Source organism: Dendroctonus ponderosae, unplaced genomic scaffold (genome assembly GCF_020466585.1).
Source record: "Dendroctonus ponderosae isolate FM_Combo_2020 unplaced genomic scaffold, Dpon_F_20191213v2 Dpon_F_20191213_3, whole genome shotgun sequence".
Classification (NCBI taxonomy): Eukaryota; Metazoa; Arthropoda; class Insecta; order Coleoptera; family Curculionidae; genus Dendroctonus; species Dendroctonus ponderosae.
The window spans coordinates 8,849,276-8,870,484 of record NW_026018508.1 but is presented as its reverse complement, the minus strand read 5'-3'; the positions used below and the strand labels follow the sequence as shown (position 1 = coordinate 8,870,484).

At 32.4% G+C, this 21,209-nt stretch overlaps 1 protein-coding gene and 1 long non-coding RNA gene across 2 annotated transcripts in view; one reads left to right on the top strand and one right to left on the bottom strand.

Annotated features, from left to right (window-relative positions):
• LOC125503810 overlaps positions 1 to 18,445 on the top strand; it is a 43,986-nt gene extending 25,541 nt beyond the window's left edge. The window contains exon 5 of the long non-coding RNA XR_007281077.1: positions 17,625 to 18,445. This is a non-coding gene — a long non-coding RNA (uncharacterized LOC125503810). The remainder of the gene's footprint in view (positions 1 to 17,624) is intronic.
• LOC109545721 (neither inactivation nor afterpotential protein C) lies at positions 1,577 to 20,514 on the bottom strand. Its single transcript, XM_019916567.2, has 25 exons — positions 20,097 to 20,514; positions 18,463 to 18,549; positions 16,605 to 16,794; positions 16,448 to 16,552; positions 14,000 to 14,226; positions 12,636 to 12,803; positions 12,481 to 12,571; positions 12,125 to 12,406; positions 11,945 to 12,065; positions 11,728 to 11,890; positions 11,567 to 11,671; positions 11,244 to 11,512; positions 11,039 to 11,182; positions 10,845 to 10,983; positions 10,499 to 10,791; positions 10,148 to 10,419; positions 7,173 to 7,303; positions 6,708 to 6,857; positions 6,392 to 6,651; positions 6,266 to 6,337; positions 5,470 to 5,648; positions 5,214 to 5,413; positions 3,143 to 3,499; positions 2,501 to 2,632; positions 1,577 to 2,412 (listed from the first exon to the last, which is right to left on the bottom strand). Exons 2-25 carry the CDS (start codon positions 18,546 to 18,548, stop codon positions 2,136 to 2,138), a joined length of 4,413 nt encoding a protein of 1,470 aa, XP_019772126.2. The 5' UTR covers position 18,549; positions 20,097 to 20,514; the 3' UTR covers positions 1,577 to 2,135.
• Between the last annotated feature and the right edge of the window lie 695 nt (positions 20,515 to 21,209).

Below are 21,209 nucleotides of genomic sequence, written 5' to 3'. Positions count from 1 at the left end.
TGCTCCTCCCAAAGATGGTTTCTACCTTTATGATCTGAAATATTTTCACACAAAAGGTATCTAAGAACCCCGCCTCTTACTTCGGGCTTAGCATTTTGGTCTTCGCTTAATATTATGGGATTATTATGAAGACCACACGCATGCCATTGCTTTTGTTTTTTCGCTCGAGATGAGATTGGAACAACACTGGTCCAAACCATAAAATATTTGCAATACCACGGTTAATTAAGTTGAAATGAAACGATTCTAAAATACATATTAAAATAGACGTCATGCTTTTTGGAATTATAATAGATAGCACTCAGTTGGAGATAATGTAAAACACTTTTTTTTATTTGTTTTAAATAGTAGGTAATGGTTTGCAAATTTGTTTCCGCTTAAAGCGCAACTGCAATGATACATTTACGTACTTAGTTATTTTTACTTAGTACATTTTGGATTTAGCTTTTAGATACTCAACTTCAAGGTAAAAAAGTTTAAGAATGTCGATCATGCCGCAGTTTTATTTTGATTCGATCTGCATAACTAGTAAGTAGTATTACTTCACTTCGTTCATAGACACTTTAATTTAATTTAATTTAATTATTTAAGTTTTCATGTTAAAACAGTTAATTTTTATATTTATTTTGTTAATACATAACCTATAGTATAACTTGTTGCTATTGGAAAATTACATAAGAAACAAATATTTGAATGGCACGAATAAGGTATTATCAGGTAGTAAAATAAAAATGTTCTCTAGTTAAAAAATGTGTATACTGCAAGCTACTAATCATATGTATTATATTTTATTTTGCATCTTCATATACATATAGGGTGACTAAAAATGAGTGTAATTATTTTTGGAGTGTTATCTCGGAGTATGAAGGCGTACTGAAAACAGGTTTAAAAGTAATTCTCAGGACAACTGCAACTTGCTTAATACTGCTTGGGTCTTTTATTTTCAAATGTTTCACACTTTACTACTAATGTGCTTTTAACAACATTTTCATACTACTAAATAATGAACTGAGTGACTAATATATGAATCTTATGCAGCGAACCAATCAAAAGCCACAGACTGTTAAACTCTGAGCTAAAGTAAACTCGATTTTTTCTCAAATATATGTGCAGATGGTTGCAGAACACTGAGGAAGGGATGAAGTTAATTTTTTAGACAATAAATTTTATTGAAAATATCGGCATTATAGCGAAGAACGAATTGCTACAGATATAGCTATTGCTGTGAGTAAGCTGGTAACTATATTTTCTAGAAAATTAAATTTCAAAGAGACGAGAAGTAAGCAGTGCAAAATCACGATACCTCTATGTCTATCGCACTTATAAAAATTATACAGGTTTATTATATTATAATAACTTATAATAACTATTTCGGTACCATCAACGTTGGACCAAATAGCTGCTTTACGCTTTGTTGTGGAAGAGTTTACAACAGCGTGCAGCATTCCAGCTTCCGTCAAGCATTCCAGCTCCAGCTGGATCGCTGTGAATGCAGGTTTTTGAGGCGCTGGAAATTGAAATGCGAAATTTGCAATAAAATTTTTTTTTTTTGCAATTTTTTTAAATAAAATTTGACTCAATTTTTTTAAATAATCTATAATTCGTAGTAAACACAATTGCAAAATATGTAAGTTGTTTAGCTTAAGAATTACTATAGAACAGAATAATTTATAGCTGATAACAAAGTGTGAATAACATATCCCGATGAATCCTCATGGTTTTATTAAAGTTAGTTTGACTTATAACAAATAACAATTAATGGTATAGATTAATATTCATATATAAAGTATATAAAATTTCAAGCAATAAAGTATTGAGGTATAACACATCGACTGATATTGACTACCTATAACAGAACGGTATTGAAAATTCCTGTGCATTTATTCACTTTGAAAATCTAATAATTCGCTCACATCGAATTATTCAGCTGATAAAAAATAAACGAAAAAATGTTTTAGAAGAAAATTATTAAGAAGAAACATTTCTTATTGCTTGACAATTCTGAAGGCGTGGTCTTGGATATTTGAATATTTTTCTTAATTTATAGTTAAAATGTCATCATAACTCAGTGAATTATGGCAACTTATAAATCTAAACTAGTAAATATTGTCTATGTCGAAATATTCCGGTATGATTTATAGGTCCACCTGAACTCCCTCTAAAATTAAGCCATCTTCCAATTCCATATAAACAGGTCTACCATTTAGAACTTTCGATTTTTTCTCATTCATTTCAGTTTTCTGGGTAGGCTCGTCTTTGTCTTTAGGCAACGAGAATTTCCGTACGGTTTCCAAAGCAGTTCTTAGGGATTCTCGGCGAGAGCCTGACGCTTTCTTCATAGAATTTCTTTGGAAATTTGTTTTGCGAAGCATACCTTGGAAGTTGAATGGTGGATCGTCTTCGTTACTGCCTCTTTCAGAAACAATGACAGCATATTTATAACAGATAGGTATTTACTTGTCTTGTTTTTTGATGGAGAGCGATCTGCGTAAACTCCTACCTTCGAGTTATTGTCCTAAGTTCTGCTATGGGATCGAAATTTCTAGATGCAGCTGAACGATTACTGGATTTTAACAAGCCAAAATCCTTGTTTCCTGATGTTGAGTTACGATCATTTTCCACTTGATCGTTCCTAAAATTGAAGTTGAAGGTAACATCGTATACGACAAGAATCATGAGATCAGTATCACGACACCCAAAAGATATAAATAAAGTAACATGCGCATTTGATTAAATGGAGAAACAGTTAATCATTTACAAACTTCAGGTTAGGTGGTTTGCTTATTTTTGTTTACATTTATATTTATTTTGTTAATATGCCACACGCCAATTTTTTTTTCCTGATTTGAAAACTGTGCTAGTGCTTGTTTCTGCCTCTCGATCCCAAACTGATCTCAATTGCTTACCATTCACGTATTCAGTTACGAATACTTTTAATTTCTTTGAATCCTTTCACTTTGAGAGAACCGTGTTACTTGTAATTACCATCATCTTGAAGACTTAAACTATGTATATTTTTCCCGACGAAGCATTGATCAATCAACAACCAGACTTTGCTGCTGTTTCTCCAGTTAACCAAACATATATTCCAATGTAATTTTATGTGTTTCAAACTAGCTTGTGAGTAATTAAGTCCCAATACCTATGCTTGAATTCAGTTTGCCTGAATTTTATAGGCGCATGCATTTGAGGTTCATATCTCGAATCGTTGCTTTTTACTTCCTCGTTGTTCTCACGTTTGTCACTATATCTAGACTGATAATTTTTCTTTATGTAGCATGGACTCACTACCTTCTTATTATTGGCGGAATTCTCTATACGGTCGTCTTTATCAGTAGTGCTTGCCAATATTGTCAAGGGTATGTTAGGATCTCGATTGTATGGCATTGATAGAATGCCGTTTTCGTATTCCAAATCTTTGCTTGCTTCGGTTTTGAAGTTATGCCGATCAGTTTGAAATCGGTATGGACTATCCCAGCAATCTTCGGGTAACCCAGATCTGCATCATTGTTCTGGTTAATTTAATATAATTTCAAAAGTCGTATATTTTGAAAATCGTATAAAAATTCGGCCGTTTATACACAAATATGCATAAGATGACCTAGGTTTTATTCTGAAACTTTGTAACATTGACAAAAAAAAAACTGTTTTGAAGCTGATTTTTCTAAAAGGTGTTTCAGGTAATGCTGGATTGTTCCGATTTGAAATGAAGTACCTCTCCAACTCAGTACTATTTTCAATATGTTAGACGAAAACGCATCGTCTGTGATTGACATCACCATTGTCCTTAAACTGCTTTGATTCTCAGGCGGAAGGCTTTTGTTAAAGACATCCTGAAGATGTTGTGACGCTCTAAGAAAATACTGAAGACCGTTTCAACTCAATTTGATGATTCGGGTCTTTGACTTAAAACAGTTCTTGATCAATATAACGGTAGCAACCAAATATCTGTATTTGATTTCATATTATTACTACAAATTTAGATGAAAAACCAAAACACGAATAAAATGATTGATTATTAGATACCAAGTCATGTTATAAATGAAAGCAATAATGAAGACATAGATCTTGATATCCAGAATATGGAAATTCCATAAATCCACATGGTAGCAGGATGAAGAAGCAGCAGTGGCATTGAATCAAATCCTTAATCAAAACGCTATTACTGATATAAAATCGTCCGCTTACTAGAACAGACCGAAGGTGCAAACTTTAATTTCGCGTTTCTTTTATTAGAATGTTGATGCAGTCATTGTAGGAGAAAAAAAATCGTCAGGTAAACATTACAAGAATTTTTTAGTTGCTCAGTTTTTATTACCATATGACTTTCTATCTCTTGATATCAACAAGTACTCTTCGATTCCTTGCTTAGCCTTAGAAGTCGCTGAACCTATTCAAATTATTCAACAAACAGTTAAGGTGCGAAAAAAAATAAAGCGAGCGAAGAAAGTGTGAAAACAAGAATTGAACTCACAGCCCATCAGGTAGACTAAAAACATACTAAACTCGTAAACAAAAAATACACTAAAAAGTTAATATTGTTGAAAATTGAAGTAGATTTGGAATCGAACGAATGTGCCATGTTCTTATGATAGTCACCTCTGATCCAGATAATTAGAAATGTAGATTGTTTGTTCTCTATCGCATAAAGATGCAAGCAATGTCTGAGCAGACGTGCAAAGTGACGCCAATAAATGTGTGCTTTTTTGCGATTGAGTTTTCAAATAATAGTGCTTTCTGCCTTTTTCTATACCTACGTAAATAAAAACAATAAAAAATACTCTTTATTTTTCATAAAAACCAGATAATGTTTGATAGGAATTATAGAGTTTTAAGATAAATTAATACACTTGTTAATTTTGCTTCTTACTTAAATACTTATTTAATTCTTGAATACAGTAAAAATATGTTTTAATCTTCTTCCGGAAATGGTGGCATTTTAAGCTATCAAAACGACGTCGGGCAAATAATGTTGACAAAGTAGTAAAAGTCGCTTACTTTATGGTAAGAAGTTCGATTGCAAAGAAACACATTTTCATCTAGTTTTCTGGTCAAACTTGAGCAGCAAACGTTCCTAATCCCCCAAAATAAATTTTGTCATAATATTAAGTAACTTCTTGTTCTCACTGACAACATATTATGATCACATTGACCATTAAAAGAAGTTATTGGTTGAAAATGGAAAACTTAACTGAATACAAGAGTGTACTTACCTGATAGTAGTGAATGAATCACACATTACTGATGTATCAATAAAGGGAATTTCTGCTAAACAAAAGTTCATTTTAAGTGCTACTGGGTTGATGTCCTGAAACCAGGAACTTTCCTTTGCGTCTTTATCAATTAGTTTTAATTTCACAGGTTTGCAGTTTTTTTTTATCTCGAAGAAGGCATTTTGATTGTAAAAGTGTACCTTAATGGAAATGTAAGGCATAATATCAGCTCATTAGGAGTTCATTATAACCTTACCTGTTGAGATAAATTGAAGAAGTCGTAAAGTTTTGCGGTTCGATATTTGATCAGAATATAAAATAAACTTGACATTTTCCATTTTTTAGCAAAGGGCGAAATTAGATTTCGTTCTTCGTCACTTAGGGACGCATAAATATCTGATAGAGTCTTATGTCGTATAACCGATTTTCTATAAGCTAAAGAATAAGTTTTTACAATAAAACATAATTTTCAAAAAACATCATTATTTTCGTGAGTTATGCAGCTTTTGGAAGTCAATCCACTGATCTTTGTGAAAGTATATAGTGGAAACACTGACTGTTAATACAATATCACAGGTAAATAGAAGTGTTTCAGTGAATTTCTTGAAATGTAAAGCAGAAATAATAAAACAGCCTCATAAATCATTTTAAAATAACTGTCTTTGAGAACACGATAAATTTCAAAGGGGTCAACATTAGAAAAACACCTTGCCAAATAAATCAAAATAATTTCAATTACATTTTCAAGTTAAGTCTGTTTGGGTGTGATTATTTTTAACATTTTTAGAGTATAGACAACAGACTTTTTTCCTTTCTCTATCGGTTTAACCTTTTTTATGGAATATTAAAATGCTAATTAGCATGCGCTTAAGAAAACTACGAATTGAAGGAATGAGCTTCACACGAAATGGCATCACTGAGAAGAAATTTTCATGTGACGTTCATAAAACTCCTTCTATTAATGTATATTCTGGAAGGTGTATGAAAGATGTAAAAAATATTATGATAGAAGCAATAAATATAAAACATAGACTACTAACTTTGTCAGTTACCTTTTTGTATGATCTCCGCAGCTTCATTTTCAGTTAAAACACTGCTTCTTCGGCGCTTGCCAATTTCTTGAACTAAAACATTTAAGTAGGAATAATGAGGAAATCGTAAAATATATACATACTTACTGCAACTTCTCTCTTGATCTTTGTTTTGCTTGTTAAGTTTACATTTGGCAAGAAATCCTCTCATAATACTTTGGATTTTTATTATTTTTCTTACTTGCGTCTCATACAATCTCGATAAATACTCTTCATTATAATATTTAAGAAAAACTTGGGATTTTCCAACAACCCAACCTTCCATTTTCAGCCGAATTAATAACAGACGGCAGTTCTCTCTAGTAATTTCCACATTTTCGTCATAGTCAAATGCCAAAAACTTGTATCTTTAAATTAAAAATAGATACTCAAATTTTGATAATGTCTGAAAGTGTATTTGTACCTTTGTAAAAATTCTGAAAATGACACTCTGTGTGGAAAGCCCTTTTGTCGAATTAAGGCAGTTTCAGTAAGGGCCAGGGACCTAATTTGCTGTTTTACTAATTCCCTATTAAAGCTATGTGGTTTTGCTTTGAGATCGGATCTGATACACCTAAGAAACAAAATAAAATACCTGGATACAATAAAGTCTAAAAACTTAATACAGCGAATGTATAGTTTTACAATCAACGTTTTCTTTAAATTGGTTCATTCATTGACCATCCAGTAAATTTTTGTAATTGTTGCAAAAATCAATTGGATTGCCGAGTAAGCAGTAAACCAAAGAACACAAAAGTAATATAAAATACTTTGATGTTCCTGCAATAATTCAGTAAATGATTGAAACACAAACTGTGTTGTGTTTAAACTGCTTTCCTTCGTTGTCCATATGTTTACTTTTTAGTTAATTTTAATTTATTAAATCCACCTTATAAAGTGCGTTCCTCCAGAATTACCACCAATTGAAAGTTCTCTCATCAGTTCCAAACAAACACTTCTGAATATGCTCCCTGAGGTCCGTAAGTTACGAATTTGGGAAAACTGATTTACACCGGCGTTCTAGAATAAAACGAATTTGTAAACAAAAAATATGCGAACATTTCCTTTTAAATTAAAATGAGCGGGAAAAATTTGTTATATTATTTATCACGATCTTCTATTAAAAGCTTCTTTTATTAAACGTCTAAATATAATCTTCAATTTGTTAAAACTACCTTTGGTTCTACAAATGAATGTTGCCGGAAGTTCTAATAGATGACTAATGCAAGCGGAACAAGTAATGGCTGGCGCATCAGGGCGAGAAAAAAATGGAAACTTTGACTGATTTTTTCTGCCGTTTAGAAAAGCCCTAAAATGTCGACTGATTTTGAGGAAATGGTCGAAAGCCGTTTCAGTAAAACTCAGCGTCACACACTTACAAGCTATCCCGTAGTTAACCAAGTCTCTCGAAACGCAGATAAAGACAAAATACATCTATATAAAATCCTGGTTAACCTCTCATTCACTTTTCATTTTAAATCATATAGAATGATGCTTGTAATGAAAAGAGCAAAACCGTAGTTAGTTTTCTTAGATCTTTTCAACTAAATAGATAAAATAATAGGGCAAGAATCCATAATTGACTTGTTCTTTGTCAAATTTTCCCAGTTCTTAAAAAGAATTTCGACAAGATTTTCCTTAGTTTCTTAGTTGTTCTGGGTCTCTTTCTGATTTCAAGGTAGATATTGAAGCTCTGACATATTTATAACATTCCCATTTATTTCTTACGAATAATCGCATCGCAATCGCGTAAATAAAACTTCGGCACCGTCAACAACATAAACGAGGTCAAAACTTCAATATATTCGGAGAAGCGACGGGTGGTGCTTTCCATTTCCATTTTTTTACAGATAATGTTACCAAAATTTCCATACCTGCTGATATGTGCTGCTGTTTGTCAATTACTCCAAAAATAGATTTAAAGATTTATTTGGAAAAAAAATGGTTTTCTGCATTAATGCAACAAACAGTTTTATGTATTCGCGTCTTTTTTCTCTTCTTAATGCACACTTAATATATTGCAGAATATCTGCTTTTCTTCATAATTAGATATTTTATTTTACTCAAAGCAATAATTGAAACTACGGTTCTAAGAGATGACGACGCAGAAGAGACATTAAGCAAGTAAAAGATAGTTCAAAAAATGCAAAAAACTTAACGCAAAACCATTGATTTTACCCATGAAATATATTAAATTATTTGTAAAAGAGAATGAAAAATATTCTATAGAAACATTTTCTTGTACTTCAAGCTAATAATATTTGAAAAAGATGAGGACTCTTTAGCTACTATAGCAATGGAAAAATAAGTATAGCTATTCATTTTTCCAAAAATGAGAATTATTTTTGCAGAAAACGTCACCACTACCACCATATCCACCATAAGCGCAATACTTTTCTTAAGACAATTGTTGAAAAGTTCCGGTCGGCGCCGACGAAACTGATTATCAGAGACATGAACAATCAAAATATCGTACATATGAAAGCTGAAACAATAAACTCTCTAGCAAATACTAGTATCGACAGAAATCACACAAGCACATAATGCACAAAATAACAAAAAAGTAAAAACTTCAGGTAAATAATAGAAAATGGGAATAAAACAAGGATTTAAGATAATTTGCTGCGCCGACGACGCAGTTGTTATAGCGGCGAATGAGGACAATTTGAATTTGCAAATGTCACGATATAAATGTGAAACAGTCGCTTGAAAATTGAATATTACCATTTCGACACAGAAAGCACAATCCATCACAATATTAAAAAATTCCAGAAGGTACATCATGGCGACCTCTAATAAATTATGTATTTCTAATATTTAGGAGTTCACATTACAATAGAAACCTGCAACTTGTTTACAACAACAGCTAAGATATCGATACTTCTGTGAAACGAGAAATGGGGGAATACATTTTTTAATGTGAACAACCGAAGACAAACATATAAAATATATCTTGGGCTAAGTATATTTTGTGTATTACGCTCATTATACTATACGCGATAGAATCAACGACACAGAGATAGCCGATTAAAGAGCTTTGGAGAGCTGAGGCTCAACTGAGGTGTTGATTTACAATCAATCGCAGGAAAAACGATCAGACGCCAGGCAAGAAGCAATTACATCAAAATATAGTCTGGCGCCCCGGATAAAGTAAATGAACTAAAACTGGAAAACGTGCGTGAGGAGATGATATCAACAAAATTAATGATCGAGTTATAAAAAATGCAAAAGGAGAGATACCTAATAGATCTACAGGAAGACTACCTAAGCGCTGAGTTGAATATCTGAGGCACAGTTTATGGTGATTCTTAGCCAAAAAAAAAGAATTAAAATAATGAGCACATTATTATATCGTTTTTGGTTTGAACTTTTTTTCGCGCGTAACTGAAGTAGTTTCCGACGAATGGTACCCAGCTATGATGGAGGCTTTTAGGGCTGAACCAAAGAATATGTCCATAAACATTATATGCGTTAGTTTTTTTCTTTTTTATTTTCATTTAATTTAATTACGTAAATACTCTTTGGTTGAACCCAATTGATTGGAGCTAACAGTACCGAGACGTGCGTTTTTAATTAAATAATATCTTCCTTAAATGAGAAACAGATGAGAAACAGAAATTGTATTTTTTTCTGGATTTTTCTAGTATTGTGTCTGGAAATCAGAACACCTATAAAACATTGTGATTACATTTATGCGAAAATTGCCTTCTAAGTTGAACGCATGTAGGCAACTAAAGTTAATTCGATAGATTCTTATAATAACTTACTAAATAAATAGTAATAAAAATAAAACATAGCAGCAAATTCGTATTTTAAGGAAGTTTAACCGAGATTAGATTTAATTAAGGTTTATAACATATTTACGTTTTTATTTTGGGCCGTTCTCTTATTTCTTCTAGTGCGGTCGAAGTTCAGAACTAAGCAACCAGTTTTGTCCAATTTATTTAGAAATAGAGATCTAATAATCGGATTTTCCGATTCTCTCAATGTTTCAATTACTTCTGCTGGAAGAAAATCTCTATTTTTGTCCGACATTTCCCTTGAATTGTAAGACACTCGTCCTGTAAAATGTGCAACTGCAAATTCCATATAACTCTTCACCACAATCCTATTTGTTTCCAGACGTTGTAAGTTATCTGAAATTCGTTAATGAACTAAGAACATTTAACTTCAAAACTTAATTTCAATTAAGTTTAAATTAAGTTAACTGCTTACCCATGATATAATGTCCACTTAAATTTTTTTTGGAAGCTTCATCTATGATACTTAAAACGCCATCTGGTTTACTGAGCAAATGATTCAGTGTTGTTTTATTATCAAAGAAAGTCTGGGTTTCAAACTCGATATCTTCAGAAACCAAATCTTGCGTTTCTGCGCGGAACACTTTTTGTATGTAATGGTATTGAAACTGTTCGTTTAAGCAGTTCACAAGAAACTGTGGCAAGTGATTCTCTTTAAAGCATTCGAAACCAAAGATATCCAGAAGATTTATCGCATACTTGTTTCCACTGAAATAACATGGATTAGAGCTGGGCAAATGTGTTCTTAAGTTAATGCTCACAAGATGGCCTTTCCGATTTCTAACTTGTCGTTAATAGCGCCCACAACATAGTCCACGAAACGACTATACAGATTGTTAGCTAAGACATCTCGTGAATTCCTACCTTCGTCACATGTATTTTTCATCTTCACCACGTTCCCTTGATTGAATTTTACAAATGAAAAAATCGTTAATTAAACACCTTATCAGTATACCTTTTTTGAAAATGCAATAATTTGTTAAAGCCCAACAAAATCTGGTTTTATCTATTTCCATTAAATCACAGAAATTCGTTACGAATTCGTTCTCCTGTAACTTAGAACTGCTCATTTCCGTGCTTTCACTAAATCGTATTTCACCTAAAATTTCAGTTTGTGTTTAGGCTACGTAGACACTAGTGTCCCGAATTGAGATACTCGCCCAAATTTAAAATAGCAGCGATCACTGAAAAGAACGTTACAATTTGCTCCTCTGAAAATTCAAATTCCTCGAGGCAGCTGAATATTTTTTTATAATTAATAACATTCTGTTCAATATTATCTCTAGGGTTCTCTTTAGATTTTACATGATGATCAGGTATCCGCATATATCTATAATTCCGTTCTGAGTGTAGCTTATATTTTCCTGTAGCATCACTATGAACTAGGCCATCATAAATGTAATAAAAAACATGAAATGTGCTCTGATTCCTATAAACGAAACATCTTAGATCATCGGAATTTTTTTCCACAGCATATAATTACATGTCTACAGAGGATATAATCGATTTCTCAAGACACCAAGTTTTGAATGTTGCTGCACTTATTTTCCCACTTTGGCCAAAAGAAATATTAGTTTTGAAAATGCATCTGAAATTTCATTTAATAGGCACATGAAGTGAAATAATGGAATTTATTTCTCTTACCTTGTAGAATAGACATTTGTAGACGTGTTTGCATGAGTTAATGCATGAATGAGGTTTATACCATTACGAATTCTAGACACGTTTACAGGGTGCTGCTCACCAATAAAAAATAAATGATCTATTAGATGTAGATAATTACTCGTTTTTCCAGATGCCGATTCCCCTATAAGACACAAATTTACTCGACAAGTGCATCAGCAAGTTATTAAAGTGGTACCTGTGAGAATGAGTTGCTGAGGAATTTTGTGATGCATTGCATTTTGGTATGCAGTATCAGCTACAGAATAAATGTGCGGAAGATTATTGGATCGCGATTTTTGAAAGTAAAGTTCATGAAACTAAAAGTTTGAATAATTAGTAGTATTTAATCAGTATGAACACGTAGCTGTTATGCAACCTTTTTCCCAAATATATCCAAAGGCTCGTTTGGATTTACGGCAACTAAAATTTCTCCAACGAATGTATAAAACTGTCTGTCTTGGAAACGTTCTTCTATCACACTTAACACGGTTTCCTCGCTAATGCGGTCTAGGTTCGCTAAATCCTCTTCCACTATCTTTTTCAGCTTTTTATCTGCAGAGCTTTTAAAACATGTTTCTATTATTACCGTTTCAGTAGGTTTCACTTTCAATGGGACTTTAGCAGCTTCGACTATAAGAGTTTTGATTTCCAAACTTAACTGTCGAATAGGAACAATTAGTTTAGGTAATTCCAGATGGAATACTTATCATCCGATTGTAAACTTTAACTCACATGATAGTTATTTTCGGGGATGACTTCTAAGAAGGGATGCTGAATTATTTCCACAATATAAGGTCTATGCTCAAAATACTGCACCAAACATCTATTGCGTGAATTTTAAAAAACATCGACCAGTTAAAGTTTCAAATGATTATTTGGATACTCACTCACTAATAAAGTCATGAAAATTTTCAGTCCAGTTCGAAATTTTTTCCAATGCGGGTGGAGGATTCTTGACAATTTCGAACAATACACGACAGGGTTGCATATTTCGAAAAGGAGCTGCACCTTCAGCCAATTCAATGGCCGTTATACCCAAAGCCCAAACATCAACTCTGATAAAGAGAACAGAAGAATTGTAGTAGTTATTATGCTCCATACAATATAATATTAATTAGTATTAGGTACTGTAGAATCGATAACATTTACAAAAATGCATTTCAAACTAAAAGTTGTTAAGCGTTTTTCTTCTTCTTGGCTTTATCGTGTCGACTGGATATTTCTGAGCAGCATGGCTATCCAAGCTATAACGGCCACGCAAATTCAGCCGATCCTGCGTAGGTCGACACTGCAGAAATATTTTTATGGTGAACAAAACTTAAAATTATTTGTTCATTTTCCTCGAAACTTGCTGGTTTCCAACCTTAACTATTCAGGATATTTCCATTAAACGCACACCCGCTCACATCTGAAACGCCTTCAATCTCCTTGAAGCTTCCTTACTGAGGGAACAGCGCTCCAAGTTTCTTAATTTTAATAAATACTGTTCTAGTTTTATTGATTCTTGCTTAGGATTTCAATTCTGCTTTCATTAATTAAAGTGCCAAGGGATTTAAAGTGTGACTTGTACAGACATGTTGTCTATTGGTAGGCACATTTTGATTTGTCGTTTAACACACTTAGCATAAAAATGGCTTATCGTGTTCCATGCCACTGCAAAATTTAATCTAAGTGTCCGAATTTCAAGTTAGTACTTGTTGCACATTAAATTCATGACAGTCACACTTAGAGACTCATTGTTTTCTTCTTCACGTATACAATCTTCTTTTTGGCAGAATAAAAGTTAGGAATTACGACCTTGCTCTATGCCTAACGGCGTTCGTTTCATTTGCCCATTCCATGGCCGCTAATCTAATTTGATTTCTCTCCAATTTTAGTATTATAATCACCTTTTACTATTGTTATATGGCATTTTGTTGCCTGTGATTTCTCCGAATTGAGCCTTAAAAGACGTAATTATCTGGTGGCCTTGGGGTAACGTCGGTGATGCTGGTATAATGGGTACTTAGTTAGTACATATAATGGGATCAATAATATGCAATTACCCCCAATTAGATTGTCATTTGGAAACTAAGATATATTCCAAGTAACAGCGCCAATTGAAAAAGATGATGAATCCACATTTTGCGAGTGATGACCATATAATATAAATCAAATTAACTGCTTTAAAATCGAAAATTATTAATATCTTCTGTTAAAAAATACCTATTTTTTTTTAAACAGTTTTCAGTGCACACTTTGAAAAATTTACCTGTTGTCATAGAATCCTTTTTCGGAATCTTCTTTATTTGCTGTAACGAGTTCAGGTGCCATCCAACATGACGATCCAACACAGTCATAGAGTTTATCATCATTTTGAGTTAGTTTTTTACCCAAACCAAAATCGCATAATTTTACTTCACCTTCTTTAGTCAGCAAAATATTGCTACCTTTTACGTCTCTATGAATGACGTTGCTTTCGTGTAGATATACTATACCCTAAAAATAAAGTCTGTATGGGATATTATAAAAAAAGGCAACAATAAACTAGTACTGTTGGGGAGTACAGACAAGACTGTTCTTAAGGGACGAGATTAAAACACTCGAAACACATCATCTTTGGAAGCGAGTGCAAATTTTATGTTCAGACTACTCATTCATTCTTCCTTCCATCGACCTTCCACGTTCCAGAAAACTTCGGGGTTTTCAACCAGAGGCTTTATACCGTAGAATATTCTTGCGTAAAAAATACTACATGACGCGAAGAAAATGAGAAGGTTTTAAACAAACACTCATGTAAAAGTTAGTTTTGAGTGTAATAAACAAATTGGGAGAAAAACTAGTTGCTTAGAGAACATAAATCTCTCGGAATTAAGGCAATAATCTTATTTTTTAAGAGTTCTGAACTTGCATAGCCCTTTAAACAAATTGAAGCCTTAAGGGTGCTTAGTTTATGAGCGTCCCTTTTTTTCCCAGATGAAAAATTAAAAGTCTGAAATAAAAAGTTGCCGGACTAAAGTCTAAAAACTACAATTGACGTAAGAGAATAATCAAGATCAGAATTAAGTATTCTAAGTCTCATTGTCATTGGTCCAATACATTGGTTCATTAACTTAATTTAATTTTCATTATTAGTTTCATGTTATTGAAATTTGGGAAAATGTGTTATTACGTAACGAAAAAATTACGTTTTTTCGTAAAAATCTTGCATCAGTTGATAACAAAAAAACAGTCAACTTCGTGTTTTGCGATTTATTTATCGGATTTTGTGCCTCAAGTTTTTATAAAAGCGTGAATGTAAAACAGATCAACGCTTTTGACGGTAGTTGAATATTTGCTGAAAATTATATATATGTTTTAATAATCTAGATATGACTCAAAGTAATTCGTTTTGAATTTAATGTATATCTCTGAATATACAGCAAAATTCTGATAAAATTCTTTAAAAGATTGTTTGTTAGACTCATTTAGCTGTTTGAGTTGCCGAAAAGGCCGACCACCTGGTACACATGAAAGCCCATAGTTTTAAGACCCGGAATGATAAATTCAAAAGAAAACTATGTTGTCATAAATCCTTTATTCGAGTATCCGAAGCTCAATTCAGGCAGTCTCAAATTCTGTTGTTGCACCTTCTAAATTTTCTTGAATTCAGTTCACAATGAAAACGGCGAAAAACGGAATCTTGCTTTTCTTGGATGTACATTAAATGGAAATCCGCATATTCAATAAAGATATATTCTGCAATGCAATTTGAAGAAATTAAGTGTTACATGTACTTATTCTTACATCAATCAATAATAAAAAATAAGCATTCACAATTGAAATTAAGGTTTCAAACTATTTAAAAATCAATTTTAAGTGTCTTTATCATGCATGCTGAAAATTTAAGAGCAGCTCATATTTGTATAAAAGTTTCTACAAACTGGTAGGTCCCTGAAAAAATAAAAAATCAAAATGAGTTCCAACGGCATGTAGGGGTTTCTAGCTTAATGGAATTTTAAAACGAAATACTACAAAAAGGTTAAGGCAAAAGTGAAGAAAATCTTTTTGGGATGGAATCTTTGCATAGCTCAGAAACGAGTTTTATGACGAAACAAGTCCCAGATTAAGTGCACACCAGCAAGAGACTGTGGTGGCAAAAAAAAGAAGCAAATCTTTTCAGTTAAAAGAAAATTATTAAAACCAAAATTGAATGGAAAATTATCAAGGAAAGAAATGTTTATTATAACCCCCACATGGATTGAGCATCTGGCTAAGCAGAAAGCCATATAAAAATATATATTAGTTTTTGTCGGTTGCAAATGCCATATGTGAATAAAATAGGACTTAGCAACATAACACAACAATTGCAACCGCTAGAAAACTCCGACTTTTTATTTTTTTGATGCAAATAGAACGTTCAGATTCTCCAACATTGCCCCATACCCCAAAAAGTTAACTAAAGAAGAAATGGACCGAAAATAAGCAAGCGACCATTGTTATCACACCCAAGAAGGCAGGGTGTCCAAGAGTAAGATAATCGAATTCTGGAAAATGTTTGCAATATACTACTTAATATGCGAAAATGTCCAAAACCTTTAAGTAGCTCTTCTGATCAACACATTTCACATATGTTGATCTTTATCATGAAATAATGTTCGTTGTTAATTGCTTATAATTACCTTAAAAAATAATCCCTTAGAGCAAGCGCCTAAATTTACTTATTAAATATATGTTTTACCTTGACAACTTCCTTTAGGATATATCCCATGTGTTCTTCTGAAATTCTTCTATTTTGGTTCAAAAGTCCAGTGACCAAATCTAATGCCGTACATCCTTTACAGTTCTTCAACATATATTATGTTAAACAATAATACAGAACAGAACGCTTTTATTACCTCCAAAACAATCCAAATTTCACCACCTCGTTTGAATATTCCATAAAAAGTAACCAAATATATGCAACTGCTCAATTCTTTGAGAATAGCGTATTCTTCATCAACATAAGGTTTATTTTCTTCGTTGTAAGTTTGTATTTTTATTGCCACATTTATTTTATTTGAGGTTTGATTATCAATAGCGTTATATCTTAAAAAAAGAGAATAAGATGCTGCAGTTTGCTCTACACAGGATTTAACAAAAACGCGAATGCGTAGTTTGAATTCCACTCTGGTGACAGTCAGGTTTAGAGTTGTTAGATCTTATTAAGTTCAGCAACAGATTTTTTTCGATTTCAGTACAACGCAATATTTAAAATCCCATAGATAACACGTTTTAAAGTTACTATTTGATGGTTTTATTTACCGTATTCAGTACAAAAAATGGATTCATTTAAACAAGTAATTTATACCTAGTAGTCGGTCTTCAACACTTAATTTATTGAATTGACATATTTATGTGTATGTAGAGAAATAATTACCGCCAAATAATATTATCAGAAGCCAAACGGTGAGATCAGGATTAGGATGCGTATATTTACTTGGTACTTGTTTGAAAGTTGAACACAATGTCGAGGTTTTCCTCCGTCCATTGCGTTTGATGAAGATTTAAAACAATATATTTTCATCGCATTTAACCAAATTTTGTTTGGTTGGAGAAGTTCTTCTTGCATGTTGGAATTTGACATTTATTTCCTCAAAAATTGGAAAAGTTTGAGAGTAACTTTTTACACTATACGTTTTACTCATATTGAAGTAGCTGTAGCACAGTTTGAAGTAGCTGTGGCCATGTTAACGATGTAATGACGGTTTTCCAAAGGAGTTGAATCGATTTATTGCACATAATTTAAATAGGTAATTTTATTAACAGCAGAATATGATAATTTTACATCAAATTTGATACGTGTACATTGTAATAAAAATTCTTGTAACTGCTGAATCCTGAGGATTGCTTTAAATCCTATGTTTTTTTCCTTCCAGTATCGATGACACACAACATCCATTTCTTTAGAAACTATGGAACTTTTTGGAAAAAAATCTCGATTGAGTAATTTCGAAAGAAACTTCCAAGACTTCATCTCAGACATAAGAATTTAGCAATGTTTCAAAAGACTATGTAGTGTCCAGTAAAGTCAAGGCGCAAGATCTCGAGGTTTTCAAGGAAGCAACTTAACTCAAAACGATTAGAGATTTTGCCATAAATTAGTAGAAGGATGCCAATCCAATGGTCACCTATATATCCAGATTTCACTCTAATAGACTTCCTTTTGCGAGGCCACGTAACATATGCACCTAGTGTCCAAGCTGACTCTATTGACAAGCTTTGAGGGAGAGGATTCAGGAATATCGAGCTATCCACAAGAATTTACTTGAGAAAGTGAGATCACAGTAGAAAAAAGGCTATGTTTTGCTTAGAAAAAATCTCGTTTAAGTTTGTTTGTGGTTGTCCAAGCATTTCTACTTATAAGTATACCCGATTGTTTTGTAAAAACTCTCAACCCCCGTTGAGAGTTATCATAAAATCTTGTCTTCGTACAAATCTATCTGTCAGCAAAGTCGCATTCGCAATACATATTAAAAACACTTGCATAACTGTTAAATATATAATATATGAATGGTTAAGTCAATTATGCGTTTTGTATGGAATCTACGTATTATTATCAAACTTTCTTCATCTAATACTACAAAAACTACCTACTTTTTTAAATTATTATTTATTACTAAAAATATATTGTTGAATAAATGAGTAGGTAAAGCATAATGAATTAAATGATATTGTTAATTAAAGGTTTCTTACATATCGTAAAGTTACACTTACACTGTTCCAAAGGCTCCATTTCCAATAATTTCACCTAAGGTATATCTGGACCCAGGCTCTGGTAAGTTTTCCAACTCACTTTCCATTCTAATAAATTCAGATTTGAAAAATTCTTCTTACCACTTAATAACTAGCGATAGAAACGTATGGGTATAATACATTCTAATTAATAAATTCTAATCTAAATTATACTAAATATTATTATCCTTTCCAGTGGGTAAAAGTTGACATCAACCACCGTGTTAAAAAATCTCAATTACACATCAACTTAACAATACAATAATATAATTAATACAAAACAATTTATCATTAACTTTATGTAAAAACATAATGTAAAAAAATAATAGTTCTGTTTCGACAATAAGAAATAATTTCATACTCAAAATTAAATCGGCATTTATTTTTTAAATGTGTGTTGGGTCTATAATGAGTATTCATATGTATATGTATACTAGAAAATAATGCATAATTGTATTAGAAGTTCTAATGTATGCAATAGCTTTCCAGTTTCACATTTCTAACAAAAATAAGGTCTGTTTTTTTTTAACCAAACGGAAATCAAATATACGATATAGACTAAAACAAGTAACAAATTCCGACTATTTAAATTTTCGGGCTATTTAACCATTTAAAGTATCTACCAAAAGGAGACAATATTGCGGACAGATAGTTACCCAGAGGTATAGGTAGCGATAGAAAGAATAGTGGTATTTGTGGTCAACTATTTACCTAAATAAGTACTGTTTGGTCCCTTTTAGGACACACCAAAAATATTCAATGGTACTTATTTGATGTGATCTTAAACTTTAGAAAGAAAATGATCTTGCAATTAATTTCAAATGACAATCACAATATTAGATTTAAAATATCAATGTTGTAGGAATGCTTTCTTACATATTAAAACCAAGTTGAAATGAGTAACAAAAACATGTATGAATTAGTCAATTATCTGCAAAAGTCGAACAATTAAACAAACGTATCTGTGTTAACGGCGAATCGTCGCATTCTGCATATTTTCACTTTAAAAAGGTATCGGCTAATTGGATGGCCATATTTTGAATAATTGCGCCGTTTTCCTTCAATTAGCAAATTGTTCGAGAGATAATTGTGGCGATCTTTCCATTAATGGGACAGCAATGTCGATTTATTGGGAATTACGGATTGCAGTGTAAATGGAGTAGTTATCTCGTTATGTAACGTGAGAATTTTCTTTACCTCCGACATCGGTGACTGATCTTATACAAGATGAAAACATTACTGCATATTTTCAAAGGCCATTTTCAAATGTCACAAAGTTTCACTGAGGAACGTTTTTGAATTGTTTAAAAACTTAAAATTGTACCTAAGTATAGAAACATTTTTGTGGATTTGTAAGCCTTTAAAGAATGATGTATTTTTGACGACACCTATGCAGCAATTTTTTTTCAGCAGTGTCTCATATTTACTGTATTAGTTAGAGGCAATAATATATACCAAATTGCAATATATCTTTAGAAGCATATCAATACGCCTACGAATTGTTCGTTATTGAAATTAACATTTGCCTAAACCCGCGCAAATCTAAGCAGAATCACTCTGTATAAATCGATAGAATACCAACAAAAACTGATAAGATGCCGTGAAAAATCTCTTACCTAATCTAGAAGGTAAAATATTTCCTGAATTCTAGTGAGTCGCTTCTTTGTCGAGTAAAAATTTAAACTATGTGATGACTCTTTACTTCCCATATCAACAATTACACACTTGATACTGAGAAGCTAAAGTAATTACTGTAAAAGTGTTTTTGTATTAGCTTTAAGCTAATTATCTGGAAGCCATTTAAGTCGGTTTAAACGAGATTTGAATCGACTTCAAGAGCTTCTGCATATATGAGGAATCTTTTTTTATTGATTTGAGCTAAATACTAATGCTAATTAAGTTTAGGTGATAAAAGACACGAAAAACTCTTCATTTGATAGAATCTTTATTAAAATTGGGTACTACCCTGAAATAATTGTCTAGATAGATGGATAATACTAAACAAAGTCGTTCTAAATTTCATCGGCAGTTTTCGTAATTAGTTATCTATATTTAGCAGCGCTTTGAGTTTTAAGAACGTCCCAAATCTCATTCTCTAGGCTGTCACGATAAGGCAGACAGAAACTTTTACAACTAAGAATTTATGACTTGTTGCATTCTTCGTTACTTTTTTTACTTCTGTACTTAACTGGTGTGGACATAACTTGTAGTCCGTGAAGTAAAGACTGAACAGAAGTTTGTCATTGTATGATATTTTCTAAGTAAAACTATATAGTTTATAGGATAGGCAGTAGCTAAAAATCCTGCAGAATTGTGGGTGAGTGAGGCTGTAGGGATCAAATAATTTCAAGATCACATGAAGAAATAGTCGACGATTCAGCGGAAATCCTCGGTTTTTCATCGTAACGCTTTCTACGCCTATGCCCGCTAAAGAACTTTTCGTTTCAGAAACCTATATTAAAATCCCGAAACGTTTCAGTTACCTGCACTATATGTTTCAGAAATGTTTATGTAACTGCAAATGTCCGCCCTCAGAAGCGTTTCGCTGAAACATTGCAGAAACGTCTCGTGGAAATGTTACTGAAGCGTTGCGCTAGACGTTATTTAAACGTTGCAAATAAATATTTTGTAACATTATACATGGTGTATCTTTGAGGGAGTGCAAATATTTTAATTGGTGGTACATAATGGCCCTAGAAGCAGAACTATAGGATTGCCGTGCTTCGAAG